The following is a 24,600-nucleotide window of genomic DNA, read 5'->3' as shown; positions in this document are numbered from 1 at the left end:
TAAATGAGCCAATACTCATCCCTGAGAGGTCTGAGAAAAATAAGTAATGAGCCAATAAATAATACTTACCTTTACACACTGTTCGGCTAAGTCTCTGCTAGTCCTGTTGTTAAGTTCAACTACAACCAAACGATTACAAAGTGCTTTTATAGCTCCATCTACCCCAACAATCCTTCGGGTACATTCTGCAGATACATCCAGGTAGTATGTTATGGCACGGGCTGTCACCTCTAATACATTGTCTGGAGCACTTTCATCAAGAAAAATTTTGCAAAGGGCTGGTAAGAAAGTGCGAGGAGGACATCTGTAGTGAAAGAAATCATATTACATCTAGGGTTATTAAATTCTTAACAGCAAAATATTAACAAAATAATAGAAAATAAAAAGTTATAATGTAACACACTGTGCTCAATACTGTGTCTGAATGTTTACTAGGTAATATTTCTCACATTGTTTTTGCTTCCATAACAATCCTCACATGCTAATTTCATTGCTGCTGAAAATACCAAGGTGCAAATGGTTTAAAACAGCAGCACTAACTTGAAAGCATGTTTAAAAAAAAAAAAAAATGGCCAGGCCTGGTGGCTCATGCCTATAATCCCAGCACATTGGGAGGCCGAGGCAGACAGATCACCTGAGGTCAGGAGTTTGAGACCAGCCTGCCCAACATGGTGAAACCCCATCTCTACTAAAAATGCAAAAAATCAGCCGGGCGTGGTGACAGGCACCTGTAGTCCCAGCTACTCAGGAGGATGAGGCAGGAGAATCACTTCCGGGAGATGGAGGTTGCAGTGAGCCAAGATCACGCCACTGTACTCCAGCCTGGGCAACAAGAGCAAAACAAACTCTGTTTCAAAAAAAAAAAAAATTCAACGCTCACCTCAAACATGAACTGCTCTATGAAACCTTCCTTAAGCTCCCAAATACTTAAGTGGTACTTTCATGTTCCTTAATCCTCATAAAAGCAGCACATACACTGTTTAATGTATCACTTTATTTCCTTATTCACTTAAAAGTCCCAGAAGGCCAGGAACACTGGTCAATTCATATTTTTCAGAAAGAAGCACTGATTTGAGGTCTAAAAGACTGGGGTAAAAAAAAGAACAGCAACTGTGTGACTTTTCTGCATCTGTTTCCTTACTTGTAAAGCATAAGTAATAGCTAAATAACACCTACTTTAGGTCAGGCACAGTGGCTCATGACTGTAATCCTTGCACTTTGGGAGGCCGAGGCAGGCAGATCACTTGAGGTCAGGAGTTCAAGACCAGACTGGCCAACATAGTAAAACCTTGTCTCTACTAAAAATACAAAAATTAGCTGGGCATGGTGGCGCATGCCTGTAGTCCCAGCTACTTGGAAGGCTGAGGCAGGAAAATCACTCGAGCCCAGGACAGGGAGGTTGAAGTGAGCTGACACTGCGCCCCTGCACTCCAGCCTGGGTGACAGAGTGAGACTACATCTCAAAATTTAAAAATAAAATAAAATAAAATAAAATTAAATTAAATTAAAAAAATACTTTATATGGTTATGAAGATTAAATGAAATCATACACATTAAAAACAGCTCAGTGCCTAGCATATTAAACTAAACTTTAGCCTCCATCCTCTCCCTTTAACAGTCTAATACTTATTACACAAACCTGTCCAAGATAGTTCCATCAAAAACAGAATTTTTGAGTTATCAGTAATACTCCCTATATTTTATCAACACTTAAAACATAAAAAGATCATAATTTACATTTAGTAGAAATCTCAGCTATGTGACATCAAATACATCATTCTAATCTCTCTAGACAGACTAAACTACAGCTACAGATAACACAAAGGGTAATACCCTCAATATTTTAATGGAATAATTTATCTTCCTATTCTTAGTGTATGCAAATGAGTACTTCCCATACCTTTAGTAGCCTTTAAGAAATATCTGTATGAGGCCAGGCCCGGTGGCTCACGCCTGTAATCCTTGCACTTTGGGAGGCTGAGGCAGGTGGATCACCTGAGGTCAGGAGTTCAAGACCAGCCTGGCCAACACGATGAAACCCCATCTCTGTTAAAATACAAAATAATTAGCCAGGTATAGTGGCAAGCACCTGTAATCCCAGCTACTCAGGAGGCTAAGGCAGGAGAATTGCTTGAACCCGGGAGGTGGAGGTTGCAGTGAGCTGAGATCATGCCACTGCCTGGGCAACAAGAGCAAAACTCCGTCTTAAAAAAAAAAAAAAAAACTGTATGAATGTTAAAGTATATCTAATTCTACGGTTTAACATCCACTTAGATGATTCTTAACTTAAAGGGTCCAGAAGAAAGAATACTGTTAAAAAAATTTTAGGGCCCGTATGGTGGCTCACACTTGCAGTCAGCACTTTGGGAGGCTAAGGCAGTTCAAGATCAGCTTGGCAACATGGCAAGACTCACTATTAAAAAAATACATAAAAATAAAAAAATTTTAGAAGACATCTTTCATGCAATGACTGAGTAATCATTGATTAAACACAGGTTTTTGTTTGTTTTTTGATAGTCTCATTCTGTTGACCAGTGCAGTGGCATAATCTTGGCTCACTGCAGCCTCCGTCTCCCATGTTCCAGCAATTCTTGTGCCTCAGCCTCCAGGGTAGCTAGGATTACAGGTGCACGCCGCCCAGCTAATTTTTGTATTTTTACTAGAGACGGGGTTTCACCATGTTGGCCAGGCTGGTATTGAACTCCTGCCCTCAAATGATCTGCCCGCCTCAACCTCCGAAGTGCTGGGATTACAGTCATGAGCCACTCCACCCAGCCAGAGGTGTTTTTTATTAGCCAGCAACACTGGCAACCTATGACATGTAGTCATTTGTAATATTTCTAAGTCAGGAATTAAATGCCTTGAGGCTAGGTTGTAAGAGCTAGTCCCATAGTTCTCAGGTAAGGTCACAAAACTGCCTAGCATATCAGAATCTTAAGCCTTGTTAGAGCATACTACATATGCTCTACATATGTATATGTAGCAGATGGAAGAAATGAGAAGAGACGGTTAAAATGTTAATACTAAAGAAAAAACACAGTCTAAAAGAGTAATGTGTTTTCTTTAGAAAATAGTAGTTTCTGAATAAAGAATAAAATGAAGTTGATAGTCCAAGTATCAAATGACAAGAATAGATTTACCATATGCTTTATAATAATACAATTATTCATCCATTTTTCTTACCCAGGGTAAAAACTGCACATCAAAAAAAATAAAATAAAATTTAAGAGCAATGCTTAGTATAAACTTAATACATTTCATAGGGGAATGTAGTATTTGCTAATTTGGGGAATAATAGTTCCTGCTGTGTTCCCTAAAATGTGATGAATTTCCTGAACAAGAATAGTTGAAGAGCCAGTTTAGGCTGGGCGCAGTGGATCACTCTGTAATCCCATCACTTTGGGAAGCCAAGATGCTCCCATCTTGAGTGCTTGAGTCCAGGAGTTCAAGAACGGCCTGGGCATCACAAGGAGACTTCGTCTCTACAAAAAATGAAAAACCAATCCAGGCTGGTAGTGTGCACCTGTGGTCCCAGGTACTCGGGAGGCTGAGGCAGGAGGCTCACTTGAACCCAGGAGATCAAGGCTACAGTGAGCCATGATCGCACCTGTGCACTCCAGCCTGGGTGACAGAGCAAGACCCTGTCTCAAAAGAAAAAAAAAAAAAAACAGAGCCAGTTTCAAAAAGGTCAAAACCCAGAGAGCTCTAACCTCATAGGGTCTCAGATTTTAATTGTGATCACCTGTGTTCCTAAGAAATATCTGTTGTGCCTTGGCTATGACAGAAAAATCAATTTTTTTTTTAGCTGTTGAGTTACTTTTTCAACAGTAAGAAGGTATCTAGGGCATATTCCTACATATGTAAAATGTATTTTTTTTTATATCAAGGTTTCAAGGAAAATCAAAGAATGTCTTTTAACTTTTTTTTTTTTTTTTTTTGAGACAGTCTCGCTCTGTCACCCAGGCTGGAGTGCAGTGACACCATTTCGGCTCACTGCAACCTCCGCCTCCTGGGGTCAAGTAATTCTTCTGCCTCCTGAGTAGCTGGGACTACAGGCGCCTAACACATGCCAGGCTAATTTTTGTATTTTTAGTAGAGAATGGGGTTTCACCATGTTGGCCAGGCTGATCTAGAACTTCTGACCTCAAATGATCTACCCATCTAGGCCTCCCAAAGTGCTGGGGGTTACAGACGTGAGCCACCGCGCCCAGCCTCTTTTTTTTTTTTTTTTTTTTCAGACAGGGTCTTGCTCTGTCGCCCAGGCTGGAGTGCAGTGGTGTAATCACGGCTCACTGCAGCCTCAACCTTCTGGGCTCAACCTTCCTCCCATCTCAGCCTCCCAAGTAGCTGGGACCACAGGTGTATGCCAACACGTCAAGCTAGTTTTTAAAAATTTTTTTGTAGAGATGCAGTTTTGTCATGTTACCCAGGCTGGTCTCGAACTCCTGAGCTCAAGCAATCTGTCCACCTCAGCCTCCCAAAGTGCTCGGATTACAGGCATGAGCCACTGTGTCCAGCCAATATTCCTATTAAACTAGTTATATGACAATGAGATTTTCTTTCTGTGAGTTTTGCTAATAAAAACTCACGTTACTGGCCAGGCACGATGGCTCACGCCTGTAATTCCAGCACTTTGGGAGTCCGAGGTGGGCAGATCACTTGAGCTAAGGAGTTCAAGACCAGCCTGGCCAACATGGTGAAGTCTCATCTCTACTACGAATATAAAAATTAGCCAGCGTGGTGGTGTGCGCCTGTAGTCCCAGCTACTTGAGAGGCTGAGGCGGGAGAATGGCATGAACCCGGGAGGCAGAGCTTGCAGTGAGCCAAGATCAAGACACTGCACTCCAGCCTGGGCAACAGAGTGAGACTCCGTCTCAAAAAATAATAATTAAAAAAAAAAACTGACATTACTATAAGCTACTATTATGAATACATTAATTGCCAATGCAAAAGGAAATCAGCTAGATTAGGCAGACTCCTTTCATTTACATGATATTTCCTGTAACACAGCCACCGATTTATGGCAAATACAGCCAAATTCTTGAAAATTATCTTTTTAATATGAAAACTTAACTAAAATTTACTTTACACACAAAAAAGATTAAAAAAATCCCAAATCAGATTCCTAAAAATAAAGCAACAAATTTGATGTAAAACTCAGTAACCCTCTAGCAATCAGTATGTGAAAACATATACATTAAAAATATATAAAATCGGCCACCCACCGTCTGGGAAGTGAGGAGCGCCTCTGCCCGGCCGCCCCGTCTGGGAAGTGAGGAGCGCCTCTGCCCGGCCACCCTGTCTGGGAAGTGAGGAGCGCCTCTGCCCGGCCACCCCGTCCGGGAAGAAGTGAGGAGCGCCTCTGCCCGGCCGCCCCGTCCGGGAAGAAGTGAGGAGCGCCTCTGCCCGGGCGCCCCGTCCGGGAAGAAGTGAGGAGCGCCTCTGCCCGGCCGCCCCGTCCGGGAAGAAGTGAGGAGCGCCTCTTCCCGGCCGCCCCGTCCAGGAAGAAGTGAGGAGCGCCTCTGCCCGGCCGCCCCGTCTGGGAAGTGAGGAGTGCCTCTGCCCGGCCGCCCCGTCCGGGAAGAAATGAGGAGCGCCTCTGCCCGGGCGCCCCATCCGGGAAGAAGTGAGGAGCGCCTCTGCCCGGCCGCCCCGTCCGGGAAGAAGTGAGGAGCGCCTCTGCCCGGCCGCCCCGTCTGGGAAGTGAGGAGCGCCTCTGCCCGGCCGCCCCGTCCGGGAAGAAATGAGGAGCGCCTCTGCCCGGGCGCCCCATCCGGGAAGAAGTGAGGAGTGCCTCTGCCCGGCCGCCCCATCCGGGAAGAAGTGAGGAGCACCTCTGCCCGGCCACCCATCGTCTGGGAAGTGAGGAGCGCCTCTGCCTGGCCGCCCCGTCCGGGAAGAAGTGAGGAGCGCCTCTGCCCGGCCGCCCCGTCTGGGAGGTGAGGAGCGCCTCTGCCCGGCCACCCATCGTCTGGGAGGTGAGGAGCGCCTCTGCCCGGCCACCCATCGTCTGGGAGGTGAGGAGCGCCTCTGCCCAGCTGCCCCATCTGGGAAGTGAGGAGTGCCTCTGCCCGGCCACCCATCGTCTGGGAGGTGAGGAGCACCTCTGCCCGGCCGCCCATCGTCTGGGAAGTGAGGAGCGCCTCTGCCCGGCCACCCATCGTCTGGGAAGTGGGGAGCGCCTCTGCCCGACCACCCATCGTCTGGGAAGTGAGGAGCGCCTCTGCCCGGCCACCTATCGTCTGGGAAGAAGTGAGGAGCGTCTCTGCCTGGCCGCCCCGTCTGGGAAGTGAGGAGCCCCTCTGCCCGGCCGCCCCGTGTCTGGGTAGAAGTGAGGAGCTCCTCTGCCTGGCCGCTCCGTCTGGGAGGTCTACCACGGAGGCCAGAAGCAATGTGGGGGCTGGACGTGGTGGCTCACGCCTGTGGTCCCGGCACTCTGGGGGGCGAGGCGGGTTGATCACTTCGGGCTAGGAGTTCGAGACCAGTCTGGCCAACTTGGCGAAACATGAAGAATACAACAGACAAACCAACCAACCAACTCAATGACAACAAAACAGGTCTACCCTGGAGTCATACTCTAATTTTTTCTATTTTCCTCCCTTTCTGATCTTTTATCCCACTTTCTTTTTCTTCCTCTTCCTTCTCCCTCTTCTTTGTCAAATAGAGGATTGAGTTATTATCACTGATCCATATAAAGTCCCTCTCTCATTTATTTTAACTCCCACCCCCATTTCTATTCCCCGACTTCCCATGTGCAACCTTCCTAATATGTTTGATACGCATCTTTTTGTTTGTATGTATTTTTAGAAAATGTTTATTGTTTTTGTATGCAAAAAAAATTAATAAAAAAGTATATATAAATTATATAGAATTTGTTATATTTTAAAATATACATAAATATAATTATACTGTATTTATGTGAAATGTATTAGCAAAAAGGCTTACATGAGTAATAAATTCTTGAAAGTTAACTCAAAGTTAATATACTTGGATACCTCTCATGCTAACAATACTTACATAACAGAACAGGTAAATTTGCTCTAAAGTTTATTCTGTTATAAATTCAGTTGCTCATAAGTGAGGTTTTAAAAATAACAGTTTTTTTTCTTAATGGATTCAAGTGTATATTATTTTCCCTTTGTTTACCTATTAATTTATAATAGACTAGCATAGCAAATAAAATTTCCAACACATGAAATTATAGCATATGAAACTCAAGATGGGTCAAAATTATCTGAAGTGAACAGTGTTAACTCAAATTCAGACAATTCAGTCTTCAGAGAAGAAAAATTCTGCTGAACTCAGTGGAGGGCCTTTTAAGTCAAAAACTATTCCAATAATTTTGTGTCATCATTACTCAACTTAAAACTTATGAGAATTCTTGAAATAGTAAAATTTTGTCTTTTTTTTTTTTTTTTTAGACAGGGTCCCACTCTGTCACTCGAGCTAAAGTGCAGTGGCACGATCTCGGCTCACTGCATCCTTGACCTCCCAGGCTCAGGCAATCCTCTCAAATCAGCCTCCCAAGTAGCTGGGACCACAGGCATGCACCACCACACCCAGTTAATTTTTTGATTTTTTGTAGAGACAAGTTCTTGCTATGTTGCCCAGGCTAGTCTTGAACTCCTGGGCTCCAGCAATCTTCCCATCTTGGACTCCTAAAGTGCTGGGATTACAGGTGTGAGCCACCACACCTTGCCCAAAATAATAAAATTGTAAGTGGTTATAAAGACATATTATTCAAGTGAAAATAGATGTAATCATTATCTTACACATAATTCTAAAAACTTTTTTTTAAAACACTATTAGAAGATTCCTAACAAAAGTACTCAATTAAAATACAGGTTAAGCCGTGCACAGTAGCTCACTGCTGTAATCCCAGCTACTCAGAAGGCTGAGGCAGGATGATCACTTGAGTCCAGGATTTCTAGACCAGCCTAGGCAAGATAGTGAGACCCCTGTCTCCAAAAAAAAAGATTAAAAAATTAGCCAGCTGGGTGCAGTGGCTCACACCTGTAATCCCAGCACTTTGGGAGGCTGAGCCAGGCGGATCTCTTGAGCTCCTAAGAGTTTGAGACCAGGCTGGACAACAAAGTGAGACCACAAAAAATACAAAAAGTAGCCAGGCATGGAGGCGTGCACCTGTGGTCCCACCTACTCGAGAGGCTGAGGTGGGAGGATGGCTTGAGTCTGACAGGCAGAGGTTGCAGTGAGCCAAGATCATGCCACTGCACTCTAGCCTGGGTGAGCCACACCCTGTCTCAAAAAAAATTAGCTGGCATAGTGGCGCATGCCTGCAGTCCCAGCTATTCGGGAGGCTGAGGCAAGAGGATCACTTGAGCCCTGGAGTTCAACGCTGCAGTGAGCCATGATCACGCACAATGCACTTTAGCCTGGGCAACAGAGTAAGATTCTCTTAAAAAATATATGTATACATAGACATATACATACACACACACATATGCATATAGGTTAATAGTATTTATTCACAACTGAAAAGCCAATTACAAAATCTCAAAAATCTATAAATCAAGCAAAGACTTTGGGAAGAAAATGCCAACATTAATTACTGAATTCTAAAAAATACAGATAGTTGAGAGAATTGTATTACCTGAAAGTTCACATTGAAACTAAAACAAATAACAAGTGTCATTTCCTAATAGATACTTGGCTGGATATTCTGCTTTAATACAGCCATTGTAATTTAAACAGGTAAGATTTAAAAACTGATGCTTCTGGCCGGGCGCGGTGGCTCACGCCTGTAATACCAGCATTTTGGGAGGCCAAGGCGGACGGATCATGAGGTCAGGAGATCGAGACCATCCTGGCTAACATGGTGAAACCCCGTCTCCACTAAAAATACAAAAAATTAGCTGCGCGTGGTGGCGGGCACCTGTAGTCTCAGCTACTCGGGAGGCTGAGGCAGGAGAATGGTGTGAACCTGGGAGGCAAAGCTTGCAGTGAGCTGAGATCGCACCACTGCACTCTAGCCTGGGCAACAGACAGAGAGAGACTCTGTCTCAAAAACAAAAACAAAAAAAAACTGATGCTTCCACTGTTAGGGAATTTCATAGCATCATTTTCAGAGAAACCCTGTGTTGACAGATAATTCAACTTGAGGCCAGGCATGGTGGCTGATGCCTGTAATCCCAGCACTTTGGGGGGCTGAGGTGGGCAGATCACTTGAGCCCAGGAGTTCGAGACCATCCTGGCCAACATGGTAAAACCTGGTCTCTACAAAAAACACAAAATTTAGCAGGTGTGGGGGCACGTGCCTGAGGTCCCAGCTACTCAGGATGCTGAGATGGGAGGATCACATGAGCCCAGGGAGGTCCAGGCTACAGTGAGCCATAATCGTACATTGTACTCCAGCCTGGGCAACAAAGTGAGACCCTGTTTAAAAAAAAAAAAAAGGTAATTCAACTTGACCTTTGTGGTTATTGGACAAGCACTCGACTACCTTCTATGAGCAAAACTCTCGAATCTCTTGCCCCATTTCTGGCTAAATGAATGACCCCCGACATTCCCTAGGTCTGAATCTATGTCAACAGGGATTGACAAAGAAAATATTCACATTATCAGGAAATTTGACCTCGCTATAAATTTACGATCACCAACCAAATGAGCACAATACCTAATAATTCTGCTACATTTCTTTCACGGTCTGGAATGAGTATTTTCTTCAATTTTCTCTCGATTTATGACTCCCCTGGTTTTCCACTCTAGCTTCCTTCCTAGATTCCCTCGTCATCTTTCCTATCTCTTTAATTACCTTTTTAATGGATTTCATCCATTCTCTTAGTTCATACACCACAAATATAAATCTCATCCACATATCACAAAAACTCCGTAAGTATTTTCTCCATCCTAGACTGACTCAATATCACTATCTCCATTTAGAAATATCACAGGCATCTTAAAATGAGTATATTCAAAACAAAACTCCTGATGTGTGCCTCTATTCCCAAATCTCCATCATAGTAAATGTCAACCATCCAGAAAGCCAAAAAGCTGAGAATCATTCTTGATTTCCCCCCATTTCACACCCAACCCATCAGTTAAATCCCACCAATTAGGCCAGGCGTGGTGGCTCACACTGTAATCCCAGCACTTTGGGAGGCTGAGCCGGGTGGATCACCTGAGGTCAGGAGTACGTGACCAGCCTGACCAACATGGTGAAACCCCATCTCTACTAAAAATACAAAAATTAGCCAAGTGTGGTGGCACGTGTCCATTATCCCAGCTACTCGGGAGGCTGAGGCACGAGAACTGCCTGAACCCAGGAGGCGGAGGTTGCAGTGAGCTGACATCACGCCACTGCACTCCAGCCTGGGCAACAGAAGTGAAACTCCATCTCAAAAAAAAAAAAAAAAAAAAAATCCCACCAATTAAGTCCTCCAAAATATATCCTACGGGCCAGGCACAGTGGCTCATGTCTGTAATCCTAGCACTTTGGGAAGCCAAGGTGGGCGGATCACTTGAGGCAAATTCGAGACCAGCCTGGCCAACATGCAAAACTCCATCTCTACTAAAAATACAAAAATCAGCCAGATGTGGTGGCACATGCCTGTAATCCCAGCTACTTGGGAGGCTGAGGCAGGAGAATCACTTGAACCTGGGAGGTGGAGGTTGCAGTGAGCCAAGATCGCACCACTGCACCTCCAGCCTAGGCGAAAGAGCAAGAGAGACTCTGTCTCCAAAAAAAAAAAAAAAAACAGGCCGGGCGTGGTGGCTCATGCCTGTAATCCCAGCACTTTGGGAGACCAAGGTGGGCGGATAACCTGGCTTACAGAGTTCGAGACCAGCCTGGCCAATGTGGCAAAACCTCGTCTCTACTAAAAAACACAAAAAATCAAATTAGCAAAGGGCAGTGGCTTGTGCCTGTAGTCCCAGCTCCTTGGGAGGCTGAGGCAGGAGAATTGCTTGAACCCTGGAGGCGGAAGGGGCAGTGAGCCGAGATCGTGCCACTGCACTTCAGCCTGGATGACAGAGTGAGACTTTCTCAAAAATAAAACAAAATTAAATTAAGTTAAAATAAAAAACCTCTAATCTAAGCCAACTTCAAAGTCTGGTTTGGACTACTGAAATAACCCCTCATACATCTACATAAGAGTTATGTCCAGCACTGGCACTGAGGAGCAGCATATCTGGAAAGAAGAGGAGATCATTCTGGTATAGGATATTACAGCATGAGCAAAGTGAACAGGACATTTGTGCAATGGAATGTCCCAGTGATGGGCAATTGATACATACAGAAGAATTGATCAAATAAATATATTAAGGATAATGGGAGCCATGTTTCTCACTGAAGGAAAAGAGAACTGAAAATATAGAAAGAGAAAACTAGCATGAGCCCTGTGGTGTTAGATTAGAACTAGAGATACTTGTACGAACTCATGGTTTTTTGTTTTTCTTTGTTGTTGTTTTTCGAAACGGAGTCTCACTCTATCACCGGAGTGCAGTGGCACAATCTCAGCTCACTGCCTCCTGGGTTCAAGCAATTCTCCTGCCTCAGCCTCCCAAGGAGATGGGACTACAGGCACAAGCCACTGGGCCTGGCTAATTTTATTTTTGTATTTTTTAGTAGAGACAGGGTTTCACCACGTTGGCCAGGCTGGTCTCAAACTCCAGACCTCAGGTGATCTGCCCACCTTGGCCTCCCAAAGAGCTGGTATTACAGGCGTGAGTCACCACACCTGGCCTGAACACATGGGTTTCAAAATATAGAGACAGCTGTAGATAGATAGATAGATAGATAGATAGATAGATAGATAGATAGATAGATAGATAGATAGATAGATAGATATAGATAGATAGATAGATAAAAGCTAATGTGTGTGCTGTTCCATCTGTCTAAAATCCTTTTCCCCTAACTCTTTCCAAAGCTAGCTCTTTGTTATTCTTCCTTTTTTTTTTTTTTTTTTTGAGACAGAGTCTTGCTCTGTCGCCCAGGCTGGAGTGCAGTGGCACGATCTCAGCTCACTTCAACCTCCACCTCCTGCGTTCAAGCGATTCTCTTGCCTCAGCCTCCTAAGTAGCTGGGATTACAGGCGCCCGCCACCACACCTGGCTAATTTTTGTATTTTTAGTAGAGACGAGGTTTCACCATATTGGCCAGGCTGGTCTCCATCTCCTGACCTTGTGATACACCCGCCACGGCCTCCCAAGGTACTGGGATTACAGGTGTGAGCCACTGGCGCCTGGCCTTGTTATTCTTCCTATCTCAGCCTAAATGTCACCTCCTAGACTTTTAGACTACCTTCCCCAACTACCCCAAACAGGCCTGTTTCTTCTCTTAACTTTACAATTTATATTTTATTTCTTCTTATCCATTGTAACTCTCTCCTAAAAGCTCCTCAGGACTAGGGATTTATTTCATACAGCACGCAGCAGAGTTTCCTGCACAGAAGTGACACTAGTGTTTTACATGCTGAATAACTTTTTTTTGCATCTAGAATGAGAAGCCAAATGAAAAGAATTCCTTCAGCTCCCTTACTGACCTCCACCACACATGTCCAATCCCTCACAAATATACCCCCATCCCTCCACACACAACTTCATCCTGGCCCAATTCCCACAGGGTCACCCACCTCACTCTACCCACCTGCCCACAACTTTCCCACAACACAAACAACTGAATCCACTTTCATCTCTCATTTCCCATAGTAAAGCAAAATGTCAACTCTAGCCTCTAGGCCAAACTGCTCTCCTAAATAACAGAACTGCATACACAACTGCCTCCCCTACTCATCTACTGCCACCTGGATGTGTTTCAGGAGCCTCCAAACATAACTTGCCCAAAACTAAAAGAAGCTTCTCTACCAAAAGCCTTATTACTCATACCCTATAACCTACCATATTGCCTAGTCACTCAAGTAAAATTCATAAAAGTTTTCCAGAACTCTTGTTTCTAAAATACAAAATCTAAGACTTAATCTTGTTGGTTCTACCTCCTAACTCGGTTTAGTACCTGTCCTTAGAATTCCAACCCTCCTCACTTCTTTTTTGTATTACTACCACAGCTTCCTAACCGGAATCTCTCACTAGACTCTCCAGTCCATTCACCATTCTATTATCTATTACCTATTACCAAAGATATTTTTTTAAAACACAAATCTGCTAATTTCATATCCTTCAGTACCCTGAGGATAAAATCCAAATGCATGAGCCAGGCACAGTGGCTCGCACCATTAATCCCAGCACTTTGGGAGGCCAAGGTGGGACTGCTTGAGCCCAGGAGTTCAAGACCAGCCTGGGCAACATAGCGAGATCCCATCTCTACAAAAATTTTAAATAATTAGCTAGGCATGGTGGTGCACGCCTATAGTCCCAGCTACCAGATGCGGGGGTAGAGGGCTGAGGTAGGAGGATCACTCGAGCCCAGGAGGTAGAGGCTGCAGTGAGCTGCATTCCAGCCTGGATGAGAGTGAGACCCTGTCTTAGAAAAGATGCTTGAGGAATTACATGATGAGGCAGCTAGTATTTTCCAATGATGTCCACAACATTATCTTATAAGTACCGCGCGCTAACCGATTGCGCCACTGGAGCCACGGGATGTCCACAACATTATCTACCTCCCACCCCACATATTCTTTTTTACAATGTGACTTTGATAGTCTTCCCTATGAGAGGGCCTGTGTTCTTTCCTCTTGAATCTGAGCAGGCTTATGATTATAGTGAAAGTGACCACTGTGTGACTTCAAATGCTAACTCAATGAACAAAAGATGATACAGCTTCTGCTGCATTCTTTTGGGACTCATGCTCTTAGAACCCAGTCACCATCCTGTGAGGAAACCTAAGCATCCACATTGAGAGTCCACATGTAGGTGTTCCAACTAAAAAATCTAGGCAAGGTCCCAGCTAGAAGCCAGGCTCAACCACATGCAACAGAACAAATCATCTGGTGATTCTAGTGCCTAAGTGGCAAGTCACTTCCCATCTTTGAGATTTCCTAGAGGTCCCAGATATCGCAGAACAGAGACAAGCCATCTCCACTCTACCCTTTCCGGTTTTTAAAATCCAGATAATCTGTTAGCATAATTCTTGTTTAATACTACTAACTTTGGGGTGATTTGTCACACAGTAATAAGTAACTGATATAAATGATCTGCAAGTATTGTGGTGCGGCTGGAAATCAGAGCCAAAGGGCAAAAGATCAGGATGAACTCACTGAGTCCAGATTGTGGCTTAGCTTTTTTCTGAGTACAAAGCAATAAAGTAAAAATACCATAGAAACATATAATGTACAAAGTGAATGTCCCCATAATTTCAACCAAAGAGGTAATATTGTATCTAAAGATTGATGAGTGTTAGTCCTTTTCTTGTTTTGTTTTTAATTCTAAGAGTGTCAGTCTTGCTCTGTAGGCCAGACTGGAGTACGATGGCACAATTACAGCTCACTGCAGGCTTAAACACCACATACGTGGCTAATTTTTTTTTTATTTTTTGTAGAGATGGGGGTCTCGCTATGTTGCCCAAGCTGGTCTCAAACTCCTGGGCTCAAGCAATCCTCCCACCTTGGCCTCCCAAGTGTGGGGAGTCGCCGCGCCAGGCCCTATTTTTTATATATTGATTTTTTTAAGAGATAAGTTATCTCTCTGTTGCCCAGACTGGTCTCCAACTCCTGTCCTCAAATGATCCTCCCACCTCAGCCTCCCAAAGTGCTGAGATTACAGGCATGCCCCACTGCACCCCACCTTTTTTGGTTTTGTTTTTTAAAAAGACAGTGTCTCGCTCTGTCACTCAGGCTGGAGTACAGCTGTGCAATCATAACTCCCTGCTACCTGGATGTTTCAGGAGCTCCAAACTCCTGGGCTCAAGCAATCCTCCTGCCGCAGTCTCCCAAAGCACTGGGGTTACAGATCTGAGTCACTGCGCCTGGCTTCATTTTTCCATATACTTAAACATTTTATGTTTTCGTTATTCACAAGTAAAACCATACTATAAATACTATCCCATAATTTGCTTATTTCCTTAGTTAGTATGTTGTGACTGGCCGGGTGCAGTGGCTCACGCCTGTAATCCTAGCACTTTGGGAGGCCGAGGCAGGCAGATGGCTTTAGCTCAGGAGTTCCAGACCAGCCTGGAGCAACATAGCAAAACCTTGTCTCTACAATAAATACAAAAATAAGCCAGGTATGGTGGCACATGCCTGTAATCCCAGCTAGTCAGGAGGCTGAGGTAGGGAAAAATGGCTTGGGCCTGGGAGGTCGAGGCTGCAGTGAGCCAAGATGACACCACTGCACTCCAGCCTCGGCTGGAGACGGTGTTTCTCTGTATGGACCAGACCCCGTCTCAAAAAAAAAAAAAAAAAATTACCAACTGACTGAAATAAATATATAGCATCAAACTTTGTAGGATACAACTAAAGTAGTATATAAAGAGAAATTTATGGCATTAAATGCTTCAGGCCTCAAACCCCAGCTTTCAAAAATCAAACCCCAGCTTTCACTTAAGAAAACAGAGAAGGGCGGGCGTGCTGGCTCACGCATGTAATCCCAGCACTTTGGGAGGTCGAGGCAGGCGGATCACCTGAGCTTGGGAGTTAGAGACCAGCCTGACCAACATGGAGAAATCCCGTCTCTACTAAAAATACAAAAAAAAAAAAAAAAAAAAAACTAGCCAGATGTGGTGGTGCATGCCTGTAATCCCAGCTAGTCAGGAAGCTGAGGTAGGAGAATCGATTGAACCCGGGAGGTAGAGGTTGCAGTGAGCCAAGATCACACCATTGCACTCCAGCCTGGGCAACAAAAGCGAAACTCCATCTCAAAAAGAAAGAAAGAAAGAAAAACAGAGAAAAAGGCCCGGCGTGGTGGCTCATGCCTGTAATCCCAGCACTTTGGGACGCTGAGGCAGGTGGATCACCTGAGGTCAGGAGTTCCAGATCAGTCTGGACAATTTGGTGAAATCCCATCTCTACTAAAAATACAAAAATTAGCCAGGTGTGGTCTTGAGCGCCTGTAATCCACTAAGGTAGGAGGAGAATCGCTTGAACCCAGGACCTGGAGCTTGCAGTGAGCCAACATCCCTGTCACTGCACTCCAGCCTGGGTGACAGGGCGAGACTCTGTCTCAAAAAAAAAACAGAAAACAGAGGAAAAAAAGAGCAAATTAAGCCCAAAACCAAAGCAGAAGGCAATAACAAAGAACAGAAATCAATAAAACTTTAAACAGAAAAATAGGGAAAATGAATGAAGCCAAAAGCTGGTTCTTAGAAAAGGTTCTTGGACAATGGCTAAATCTCTAGCCAGATTAACCAAAATAAAAAGGATAAAAATAACCAGTATCAGGATGAAAAGGGGGTTTATCACTAAAGACCCTACAGATATCAAAAGGATAAAAGGGAGTATCACAAACAACTCTATGCCCATAAATTTAAATTCAGATTCAACAGACAAATTCCTTACAAGACATTCTACTGGCCAGGGGTGGTGGCTCACGCCTGTAATCTCAGCACTTTGGGAGGCCAAGGCGGGCAGATCACCTGAGGTCAAGAGTTCAAGACCAGCCTGGCTAACATGGTGAAACTCCGTTTCTACTAAAAATGCAAAAAATTAGCCGGGCGTGGTGGCACGTGCCTGTAATTCCAGCTACTCAGGAGACTGAGGCAGGAGAATCACTTGAACCCAGGAGGCAGAGGGTGCAGTGAGCCAAGATCACACCACTGCACTCCAGCCTGGCGGCAGAGCGAGACTCAACCTCAAAAAAAAATAAAATAAGACATTCTACCAAAACTCACGCAAGCAGCATTAGATAACCTGGATAATTCTATATCTATCACATAAACTAAATTAGTAGTAAAAACTTTCGAACATAAAAATTTATTCTCTTACGAATTGTTCTTTTGGTGCTTATCTAAAGAAATATTTGCATAACGCAAGGTCATAATGAATTTCTCCTATGTTTTCTTCTAGAAGTTTTATAGTTTTAGGTTTTACAACTAGGTCTATGATTCATTTGGGTTTTTTAAAATATATATAGTGTGAGATACGTATCAAAGTTAAACTTATTGCATATGGATATCCAATTGTTTCAGCATCACAAAAAAAACTATCCTTTTTCTACTGAACTGCCTTTGTACCTTTGTCAAAATAAGTTTTCCGTATACGTGGAAGTCTATTTCTGAACTCTATATTCTGTTCCACAGTTCTATTTGTCTATGTTTATATCAGTACCACATTGTCTTGATTACTGTAGCTGTATGATAAATAATGAAATATAGACTAGTGTTAGTTCCCAACTTTGTTCTTCATAAAAGTTGTTTTGGAAAGCATAAGTCCTTTGCATTTCCATATAAATTTTGAAATAAGTTTTTCAATTTCTACATCTTGTTGAATTTATCTCCAAGAATTTCAGAAGAAATAAAAACTTATGGCCGGACTTGGTGGCTCATGCCTGTAATCCCAGCACTTTGGGAGGCTGAGGCAGGCAGATCACCCGAGGTCAGGAGTCTGAGACCAGCCTGGCCAACATGGTGAAATCCCGTTCCTACTAAAAATACAAAAATTAGCCAGATATGGTGGTGGGCACCTCTAATCCCAGCAACTTGGGAGGCTGAGGCAGAAGAATCGGTTGAACCCAGGAGGCGGAGGTTGCAGTGAGCCAAGATCACGCCACTGCACTCCAGCCTGGGCAACAAGAGCGAAACTCTGTCTCAAAAAACAAATAAATAAATACATATTTTTTAAAAGCTTATGTTCTCACATACGCACAAAATCTATACACTACTGTTTATAGCAGTTTAGGTCATAATCACCAAAACATCCATGAAAAGGAATATTACTTAGCAATTAAAGAGAATGAACTATTGACACAATAGCAACATAGATGAATCTCAAATGCAATATGCTAAGTGAAAGAAATCAGACTCAAAAAACTATGTATTGTATATATGATTCCATTTACATGACATTCTAGAGAAGTCAAAACTATATCAACAGAAAACAGGCCACCAAGTGCCAGGCACTGGGATGGGGAAAGGGTTTGAGCTCAAAGGGACAGCACTAAATGATGTTTCAAAGTGATGAAAATGTTCTGCATTTCAATTATAGTGATGGTTACATGACTCACAGCAATGTACAATAATAAAAAGCTAATTTCCCCGTATGTAATTTAAACAAATTTAGGATAAAATTAACTATCATTCATAGAATAATCACAGCCCTCCCTGAATAATGCTAAAATGATACTTCTATGGCACAAAATTTTATATATAATTACAATTACTCAAAATTTTAAGCTTGCCAGGTATTTATCTCTTACATTATAGGTACAAATTCTTTTTTATTATCTTAACGTGAGTACTATATTATTAATATAATACCAACAGATTAGGAAGCCTATTTAGGAAACTTTAGGATCAATCAGTCTATACAGAACTCCTGTCAGAGCAGTCAACCACACAAGTGAGATTAAGAAGAATCTTCAGATGACTCCAAATTAGGCACTGGTTTCCAAAATGCTACCTGTAAAGACATCAGAATCTTTCCCTGATGGAAGCAATAAAAAAAAGGTTACATGAGGTTCCAAAGAGAAAGAATTTCCCTGGGAACTGTAATATTTTCTGTACTATAACTACCCACATGCTTTTTTCAGGCTATATCACTTGGACTTGGGCCAAGATTTCAGAAGATTGGCAACGACATGAAAGAATTTAACTGTTTTAAAAAAAATAATAAAGGGCGTTACCTGTAGTAGAGATATTTTATAAAATAGTCTGTAAATCAGGCACTTCATTTTAAAAAAATGAAACATTTTAACTGAAAAACCTGAACACATCTGGTTTCTTAAAGACAATAACACAACATCTTTTGATCCATTTCATATTCCATTTTGCCTCTGCTCCCAGCCTTGACTTTCTTGGTATTGCTGAGCCAAAAATAACTCCTGGTATAGTAGCTGAAAATTATGGTTTTCCCTTGCAAAGAAAAAGGGGGTAAAGTCCAATTATAAGATGTAAGCTTGCTTTTCTCCAATTAAAATACACATACAAATTTGACTGCAATTCATTCAACATATCTACTGAATGCCTTTCTATGCCAAGTGCTATGCTAAGTGTTGGGGGCAGGATACAAAGATGAGTAAGAAAGGTAAGAAAGACTTCACTGACTCTGAGGAATTCAATCTAATGATACAGTCAAGAACTATGCAAAGTACACTTACAAAGCGTTATAAAACACAATGTCATACCTATACATAAAAATGATAAAAATCTATCTCTGATAAATTTTCCTTGTATTTTTCCTGTTAAAACTATTAACAGTGGTTTTTAACTTTTTTTTTTTTTTTTTTTTTTTTTTTTTGAGACAGGGTCTCATTCTGTAGCCCAGGCTGCAGTGCAGTGGTGCAATTTCGGCTCACTGCAACCTCCGCCTCCCAGGGTCAAGCAATTCTCCTGCCTCAGACTCCCAAGTAGCTGAGATTACAGGCGAATGCCACCAGACCTCTGCTAATTTTTGTATTTTTAGTAGAGACGGGGTTTCACCATATTGGCCAGACTGGTCTTGAACTCCCGACTTCAGGTGATCCACCCGCCCCGGCCTCCCATAGTGCTGGGATTACAGGCATGAGCCACCAGTGGCACCTGGCCTCTACATTTTTTTAGCTGACAGAAACTTTGGTAATCATCACAAAAGCTCCCTGAATTTAATCACCTATGGACCCCTTGGAGCCCCAGGTTAGAAACCCTCACAGACAGTGCTTCTCATTCCAGCACTTCTCTCTGCTGTCCACTGAAAAGAAGCACATACACAGTTGCTGTCTGTTTATAGGAATTCATTTAACTTTTTTTTTTTTTTTTTTTTGAGACAGAGTCTCACTCTGTCTCCCAGGCTGGAGTGTGGTAGTGCAACCTAGGCTCACTGCAACCTCCACCTCCCGGGTTCAGGCGATTCTCGTGCCTCAGCCTCCTGAGAAGCTGGGATTACAGGAATGTGCCACCACACCCTGCTAATTTTTGTATTTTTAGTAGGGACGGGGTTTTGCCATGTTGGCCAGGTTGGACTTGTACTCCTGAGTTTAAGTTATCCACCTGACTAAGCCTCCCAAAGTACCGGGATTACAAGCATGAGCCACCGTGTTCGGCTCATTTATTTAACTCTTGAGGATTATACATATTTGATATATCAATGAACATTCCTTCTCCAGAACAGGGTCAGGGCTGATCAACAAAAGTAATTCATTTCCCTATTACTCTGCCATTGGGTAGAAGAAAACAGGTCAATATAGAAAAGGCAGGTACAAGTCAGGTGCGGTGGCTCACACCTGTAATCCCAGCACTTTGGGAGGCCAAGGCAGGCGGATCACGAGGTCAGGAGTTCGAGACCAGCCTGGCCTATATGGTGAAACCCTGTCTCTACTAAAAATACAAAAAATTAGCTGGGCATGGTAGCGTGCGCCTGTAGTCCCAGCTACTCAGAAGGCTGAGGCAGAAGCATTGCTTGAACCCCGGAGGCAGAGGTTACAGTGAGCCGAGATTGCGCCACTGCACTCCAGCCTACACAACAGAGCAAGACTCCATCTCAAAAAAAAAAAAAAAAAAAGAAAGAAAGAAAGAAAAGGCAGGTACATTAATGGTAGGAAGTAAGGAAAGTACTTATTGATACTATTTCTGCTAAAAAAAAAAGAATATAATACTCTTCCTCCCGCATACTAACAACCAGTTTCTCAACTCCACAAATACCTTCCATGGGCATTTTAGGCATTAGGTGGAAAATAGGTCCAATATAAGCAATTTCTTCAATTCACTCCTTCACTATCTGGATATTAGCTATTTGTGTGCCAGGCACTATGCTTAGCAATGGGAGAACAAAGATGAGCTCGTAGTCCAGTGGAGAACTGAAAGTATAGTAAAGTGGAAGTAGTGTATGCATGTGAGAATATGCAGGAGGGGTCTTTGAAGACATTTAAATTTGATCCGGTAGGTAAAGAACCCAACAGATTCTGTAAAAGGGAGTAGTACAGGTAAATCAATTTTTAAGACTATAACTCAGGGCCAGGTATTGTGGCTGGTCTCGAACTCCTGACCTCAACTGATCCACCCGCCTCGGCCTCCCAAAGTGCTGGGATTACAGATGGGCATGAACCACCACACCCAGCCCCAGCCCTTCAACTTTTTACCATCAAACCCAAAACATGTGCATCTAACGTCTCTATCTTCTCTGTTACAACAGTAGTACACAACTTCTTTCTGCCTAAAACCAATCTCTCCACCAGTGGATCAGGGTTTTGCTACTCAAGGTGGGATTTTCTGACCAATGGCTTCTGCATAATCTAGGACCATATTAGAAATGCAGAATATCAAGCTTCATATAAGACCAACTGAACCAGAATATGCATTTTAACATGATCCCCAGGTGATTCTCGTTATGCACATTAAAATTTAAGAAGCACTGCTTCTATACAAAAGCCAATTCTCTCCCAGTTTTTCAGAATCCTTACCCTAGGGATTATTCACTCTCTTTCTTATCTCTTTGACCTTTAAAAGAAAAAACCCCACACTCCTTTTCCATTTCAATTCTTCAAAAAAGTTTCCACATGTCCTCCATTTCATGTTCCACTCACTCCTCAACCCATTCAGATCTGCCCCTCACCACCACTCCACTCAGCTCTCATTAAGATCAATGACCTTGAGAATGTTGCTAAATCTAAAGGACATCTTTTCATCTAACCCCTACTTGACCTCTCACTAGTATTCAAAACAACTGCCCTTTCTCTTCTTGAATCACTTTCTTTCCTGTGTTGACATGTGCACTAATGATGCAAAAGCAATGGTGGATAAAACTGCAGGTGCTTTAACATGAATCAAGGCAGTAGCACTAACCTGTACTACTAGTTAACTGTATTCTTCACTGCCAAGCACTGGTATTAAGAAAAAAGCCAGTTTCACCAAAGAATAAACTAGATGAAGCAACAAAATTATTAAATTTACTAAATCTCAACCCCTGAAGATACATCTTTTCAATATTCTACTTAAAGGAAATGGGAATTAATTATAAAGCACTGCATACTGAAGAATAATAGCAAAGTACACACTTGAGAACTGAATTAGCCACTTTTTTCTTGCAATACCATTTTTACTTGAAGGACTATCAGACAAACTGATCATTCAGACTTGGATATCTGGCAAACATTTTTTCAAAATTTAATCACCTATGCCTTTCATTTCAAGGAAAACAATCAACTGTATTTGTTGCCAAACATAACACTCAACTTTACAAGCAAAATTGACATTTTTGGAAAACTTGCATTTGACCCCATGAGCTTGACAGCTTCTGAATATTTAAAAACTTGTCTGATGAGAGTGGTAGTCATACTGACAAATATGACTTTTTGGCACTGTGGAATGAGATATGTCCACATTTGGAAAATCTGTGTAACTCGGTGGACTGATACTTTCCACATGACCAATGCATGATTTTTGCAAAAGTAAATATGGGTAAAACAGTTACTCAAAGTATAAGACAGACCATCGGATTTTAATGTAACCGAGTGAGTATAAGTTCACTGATATGATATCAGAATCCACATTATAACTAATCCTGGTAGGTTGCAGTGGCTCATGCCTGTAATCCAGCACTTTGGGAGGCCAAGGCAGGTGCATCACTTGAGGTAAGGAGCTCGAGGCCAGCCTAAGCAACATAAAATGCTAAAAATTAAAAAATTATTCCGGTGTGGTTGTGTGCGCCTGTAGTCCCAGCTACTTAGGAGGCTAAGGCGGGAGAACTGCTTGAATCTAGGAGGTGGAGGTTGCAGTGAGCCAAGATCGCACCACTACACTCCAACCTGGGTGCCAGACTCTGTCTCGAAGAAAAAAAAAAAAAAACAGAATCCACATTATAACTAATCCTTAAGAAACTATCACTTGTTGAATTTTGACATGTTATCAAAGAAGCATATCCATGATTACATTAAAAATTTAATATTCTTCCCTTTCCCAAATACATCTGTGGATGATTTTTTCATATATTTCAATCAAAATAACATAATGCAACAAACTGAATGCAGAAGCAGATATGAGAATCCAGCTATCTTCCATTAAGGCAGACTTTAAGGAGATTTGCAAAAATGTAAATTAATGCCTCTACTCTCCCAAAATGTTTTCTTTTAAAAAAGTTATTTTTCACAAAAAAATTTTAACATGTAAGGGGTTTATTATTATAATTTTTTTTTTTTTTTTGGAGACAGAGTCTCGCTCTGTCGCCCAGGCTGGAGTGCAGTGGCTTGATCTCGGCTCACTGCAAGCTCTGCCTCCTGGGTTCTGACCTGAGGTCAGGAGTTCAAGATCAGCCTGGCCAACATGGTGAAACCCCGTCTCTACTAAAAATACAAAAATTAGCCAGACGTGGTGGCGTGCACCTGTAATCCCAGCTACTAGGGAGGCTGCTGCTGGAGAATCACTTGAACCCAGGAGGCAGAGGTTGCAGTGAGCCAAGATTGTGCCACTGCACTCCGGCCTGGGTGACAGAGCAAGACTCCATCTCAAAAAAAACAAACAACAACAAAAAAACTTCCCAGTTTCATTCTGAATATGGCAAAGAGCAGTAAGCATACTAACATAAAAGTTCTTCAGGATCCACAATAATTTTTAAGAACTTAAGAAAGTCCTGAGACCACAGAGTTTAAGCATCACTGCCCTAGATCGCAATCACATCTCACGGCCACAATTAACCTCCACAGGCGCTTGACTCTAAAATTTTTCTCTAATCCAGGCTTCACCTCCAATTTCCATTTATACAACTGCTTGCTTAATATCTCCACTGAGATGTCTCAAAAGTACTTCATACTCAACATATCCAAACCCAAACTCATGATCTCAATCTCTCAAACAGGGTCCTCTTCCAGTGTTCTCTCTCAGTGAGTGGCATCATCATCCATTGTAACCTGAGTCATCCACAACACTTCCTTCTCACTCTCTCATATTTAATCACTGGACAAGTCCTGACTATCTTGCCTTCCAAATCTCTCTCAAATCTATTCAACTTTCTACTTTCATCACAAAACCCTCTATCTCTCTGGATCATAGCCTCCTATCAAGTCTACAAGCATTTGTTTGTTTTGTCCCCACTTCCTATCTCTTCTTACTCATCCTTCCTAGCTCTAGGAAAAACCACTTCCCCTTTCTTGGCCAGGCTCACGCCTGTAATCCCAGCACTTTGGAAGGCCAAGGCGGGAGGATCACTTAAGCTCAGGAGTTCTAGATCAGCCTGGGGAACCTAGTGAGACCTTGTCTCCATCTAATTAAAAAAAAAAAAAAAAAAAAAAAAAAAGATCACGCCTGTAATCCCAGCACTTTGGGAGGCCAAGGCGGGCGGATAACTTAAGGTCAGGAGTTCGAGATCAGCCTGACCAACGTAGTGAAACCCGATCCCTACTTAAAAATACAAAAAGTAAGGGCCGGGCGCGGTGGCTCACGCCTGTAATCCCAGCACTTTGGGAGGCCGAGGCAGGTGGATCACGAGGTCAGGAGATCAAGACCATTCTGGCTAACACGGTGAAACCCCGTCTCTACTAAAAATACAAAAAATTAGCCGGGCGCGGTGGCGGGCGCCTGTAATCCCAGCTACTCGGGAGGCTGAGGCAGGAGAATGGCGTGAACCCAGG

The 24,600-nt window shown here is 42.9% G+C and overlaps 1 protein-coding gene across 20 annotated transcripts in view; it reads right to left on the bottom strand.

Annotated features, from left to right (window-relative positions):
- Positions 1 to 24,600, bottom strand: part of HECTD1 (HECT domain E3 ubiquitin protein ligase 1) — a 108,926-nt gene that overhangs the window by 76,495 nt on the left and 7,831 nt on the right. For 19 of the 20 annotated variants that reach the window (XM_055291575.2, XM_063645870.1, XM_055291576.2 and 16 more), the window contains exon 3: positions 70 to 304. In XM_055291575.2, the coding sequence (XP_055147550.1) occupies positions 70 to 304 (235 nt within the window). Of the gene's footprint in view, positions 1 to 69; positions 305 to 1,900; positions 2,017 to 24,600 lie in introns of those variants that run through there. The other variant, XM_063645882.1, reaches the window with a different exon arrangement.

The sequence above is a fragment of the Symphalangus syndactylus genome, chromosome 9 (genome assembly GCF_028878055.3).
Source record: "Symphalangus syndactylus isolate Jambi chromosome 9, NHGRI_mSymSyn1-v2.1_pri, whole genome shotgun sequence".
NCBI lineage: Eukaryota > Metazoa > Chordata > Mammalia > Primates > Hylobatidae > Symphalangus > Symphalangus syndactylus.
Note: the sequence above shows the minus strand (reverse complement) of the source record. Positions and strands in the feature narration are given on the sequence as shown.